Source organism: Bidens hawaiensis, unplaced genomic scaffold (genome assembly GCF_021521415.1).
Source record: "Bidens hawaiensis isolate Kalapana, Puna unplaced genomic scaffold, B.hawaiensis_p1.1 tig00020021_1, whole genome shotgun sequence".
NCBI classification, from domain to species: Eukaryota; Viridiplantae; Streptophyta; class Magnoliopsida; order Asterales; family Asteraceae; genus Bidens; species Bidens hawaiensis.
Genome location: NW_027493040.1, coordinates 1 through 4142, shown reverse-complemented (window position 1 = coordinate 4142; position 4142 = coordinate 1). Strand labels below are relative to the sequence as shown.

Below are 4142 nucleotides of genomic sequence, written 5' to 3'. Positions count from 1 at the left end.
ATAAACAATAAACACCACTTAATTCCTCATTTTACACATATTCCATATACCATTGAAAATACACACTTAAACACACACTCTCTCTCTATTCCTCTCTCTAGCCAAAAAATAGAAGAGAAAACCGATCCCGACCCAAGGTATGATAGTATTATGTTATATGAGCTTAAACCCGTTAGATATGGTCACGAAACGACGAGCCGACATCGTTAAACCGTTCAACTCACGAGATCCGGGTAGAATCGGGTATAAACCGAACCTAAGATGAGCTTAGGGGTCACCCTAGCTCAGATCTGGATAATAATTAAACTAGAAAGACGATATGTGTTGTGATAGTTTATTGATATGTATAATTATTATACAGTTAGTCGTGCACAGCTCAAGAAAGGAATAACCGTAAACGGTGAACGCAACCGCATTGAGGTGAGTTTCTAGCCCCACTTCCTTGTTATGTTTTCGGGGCTGTGTGCATACTCGACGTGATAGTCAAAACACTTACCTTAGGTGGTAAGTGTATGCCTTGTATGATTTATGTATGACGATTGCTTGACGGTGCGTGAACGATCTTCGGATATTGCACGTGCCGTCAAGTGTTAGTTAAAGGTATGATTGATATGTATGATGTATGAATGACGTATCTATGAATATGTATGATGTATGAACAATATATGTATGAAATGTTGATGGTACTTGAACGATCTTCGGAGATTGCACATATCATCAAGGAAAGTATGTAAATGACAGGTATGTTATAGTAGCGCGAATGTAGGGAACCGACCCTAATAATGTCGGCGAATGAAGGGAACCGACCCTAATAGTATCGGCGAACGTAGGGAACCGACCCTAATAATACCGGCGACGGTTATAGGGCGGAATGCTCTTTAAAACGTATATGTATGAATGAAAGTATGTAAGTATGAAAGAAAGAATGAAAGTACGTATGTAAGTAAGTGTGTAAGAAGATATGAAGGTATGTACCTCCGGGTGCATATGCTAGTATGTGAATGTATTTTATGTTGTATGATTAACTAGAACTAACTCAGAGTAGCTGACTTTTAATATGCACGCAGGCTAATCGACTGAGGCAGTTGGCTTGAGGAAGACACATGGCAGGATCCGAAGAGGCTGGCATTTGGAGATATGTCGTGATGTTTGAAATACTATGCTTTATGTTATGTTTTTGAAAGACGAGTTATGGATGTTTGTAATGAATGGTTGACTTTTATAATATTCCGCGAATGTTTTTATTAACTCTGATATTTAGAACCGCGTTTATGAGTAAATCCAACACTAAAGTAGGGCTACCGGTTAGGGGGCCTTACACAACCTAAAAAATGTAAACGCTCAAGTTAAACGCTTGATAAACGCTTGTTAATTTGTTTGAGATTAAACAACTTTGAACTAAAAACGCTTACTAAATGCTCATACTTACCTCCAAAAAACCTGGAACATACGCATTAAAATCAATTATTTTTCACCTCAAAAACCTCCTTCTTATTCTTCACAAGAACTGAATTATGAAACACCACAAACAATTTCATTCATTTCATCTTGAACATCATTAAAAATAGATCTTGTATATATCCTAACCGCTTCTCTTTTAAGATAACTTCTGGTTTCTAACTGCGGATACGTGTACCTATTATCATGATCACACCGTCTGTCATTGTATCTCTGTATATCCATACAAAAATCACAATGGTTGAAAAACACAACTAATGTTAACTGAGAATTTGTAGCTTGTCCAAAAAAATGGTTTTCGCTCTCTTATATTGATGTTGTACGCATCAACCCGGACAAAGGTTCGTCTCTATAGAAAGCAGGTATCCAAACAAATCTGTTTTCATACATATCAGTAAGCCATTTATTCTTGTCAAGATCAAACTCAACCATTATAGCCTGCAGTTTTTACTCAAATTCAAAATCACTAATTGAATCCGTCCACACAATATTACATAGCCTACTCTTAAAGTCTTCGTTTTTACAAAGATCATCTCCCACCTGTACAAAAATGTTAAACACTTATGAAACGCTCATTACCACAATATAGAATAAAATATGTTACGCTCATAAAAAGCTCGCATATTAAACATCAAAAAAGACTTTAACAGTTAAATCAAACACAATTAAAGGTTACCTTGTCAGCAACTTTCTTCATTATATGCCTCATACATAATCTATGCCTTGTATTTGGAAACACATATGCAATAGCTTGCTTCATAACATGGTCTTGATCAGTAACAACAACCTTCGGTGCACTACCAAACAACTTAAGTAACATTTGCAATAACCATGTATACGATTCAATAGTTTCAGAAGTTAATAATCTAGCACCGACAGTCACACTATGGCAATGGTTATCAATTGCCGTGAATGGTACAATAACCATCTTGTACATGTACATAAAAAAACATATTCATACACACAAACTAATATGCTTGAATATTATTTTGAAACTGTATGTATCAATAACCTACTCGTTAGTCTTAAATGTAGCATCAAAAGATATAATATCCCCAAATGCAAGATAATTACTCTTTAAAATCTCATCAACCCAAAACACACGAATTAACTCAGGATCATCATTGACATCATATTCAAAAGAATAATCAGATGAAAATGTTCTCTTCGCACACATTCTGAGAACAATCATCTCTGCATCATACTCTCCAATATAACAATTCAAACCTTGTTTAAAATTCTTACAATCATCTTTAGTTGCACCTACTTTTTCAAAACCACCGTGCTGTGTTCTCATAAGGTTAATATTAGAAAACTCATAAATAGCTTCCTCTTGGACATGTGTTAACTTCCTCGCAGAACGAACAAACTGCATATCAGAATCTGCTACCATTCTATGATTATGGCCTTCAACAAAATCATGTACTTCATAAATTACACCATCAACAGATTTTAACGGAACATGTGCTCTACAACCACATCTAATTGTCGGCCTCTTCCTCCTTTTATAATATGGCTTGCTTGATTATTACAATCACCTTTTGAATCACACATTTTGGCTGGCTTGTGACATTATTTACAACATGTAAAATACTTGGTCTTTAGTACACCATCATGCAGGTAAGATACAATATAAAAATCAAATGCTTGATTAATTGACGAAAACATCATTCCTTTAACAGGTCTGTAAGAAGAAGCAACTTCAGGTCTGATATCAACCACTTGACCTTCAACCAAAACACTTGAATCATCTACACAAACATCAAATCCAAGCGTGTTAACACCAAAAAAACATAATAAACTAATCCAAACACGCTCGTATTATTGAATCAACCATTTTAACAATCCTATCATTAACACGCTCATAACACACTCATATTCTAAAACATTATAATTAGTCATACTAACACGCTTATGATATGCTCATAGTATAAACACCAAAAATCAACCATGTTAAAACACTACTAGTATGAACACGCTCACTAACTAAACTAATCAATTGTCATGTGATTCTCATAGAAACTAACATATAGGTTACTCTCACGATTATAAACATAGTATACATCTACTGTTGATTAGTTAAAACAAAGAAAAAACTTACATTCACAATCGTCTTCCATTTCAAAACCTTAAATCACAAAATCGATTGAAAAAGTGATTCGTGTACTCAAGATAGGTCAATTGATAGTTCTCGGTACAAAAATTGTTTCGTAAATAAGAAATTGATTTTGATTAAGCTAAAAATCAGGATCGTAACCGTTTATACGCAAAATACCAAATTTAGATTACGAATCAAAAAGACAATCGTACCATTCTCGCTTAAAATACACGGGATCTTCTCAACCGCTCGCAACTGAATCGAAGGTGCAGATCGACGCTCCCAGATGTCGTGTACGGTTTTGTACGATAAGCATTAGTGTATTCCATCTTCTCTCCATCTCTCTACATATATATATATATATATATGTTTGTTTGTTTTTCATCTCATAATAAAAATTTTTATTATTATATGTATCAATGCATTGTTATATTTATAGAAGTATAGAACTAAATATTAGTATTAAGATAGATACTACTATTGACACGGTTAAAAATTAAAAAATATAATAATATTTACAATAACAATAATAATAAATTAACCATAACTTAATTGTTTTTAATTTGATATACTAAGCAGAGAATGT

The 4142-nt window shown here is 33.9% G+C and overlaps 2 protein-coding genes across 2 annotated transcripts; both read right to left on the bottom strand.

Annotated features, from left to right (window-relative positions):
- Nucleotides 1-1764: 1764 nt before the first annotated feature.
- LOC143559694 (protein FAR1-RELATED SEQUENCE 5-like) lies at nt 1765-2386 on the bottom strand. The gene is made up of 2 exons (XM_077048191.1): nt 2135-2386; nt 1765-1896 (listed from the first exon to the last, which is right to left on the bottom strand). Exons 1-2 carry the CDS (start codon nt 2384-2386, stop codon nt 1765-1767), a joined length of 384 nt encoding a protein of 127 aa, XP_076904306.1.
- An 84-nt stretch (nt 2387-2470) lies between these two features.
- Nucleotides 2471-3209, bottom strand: LOC143559686 (protein FAR1-RELATED SEQUENCE 5-like; the record flags this gene model as incomplete). Its single annotated transcript, XM_077048182.1, has 2 exons — nt 2471-2960; nt 3053-3209. Coding segments are annotated over 2 exons (647 nt in total), but the record flags the coding sequence as incomplete, so codon positions are not given.
- Nucleotides 3210-4142: the final 933 nt, after the last annotated feature.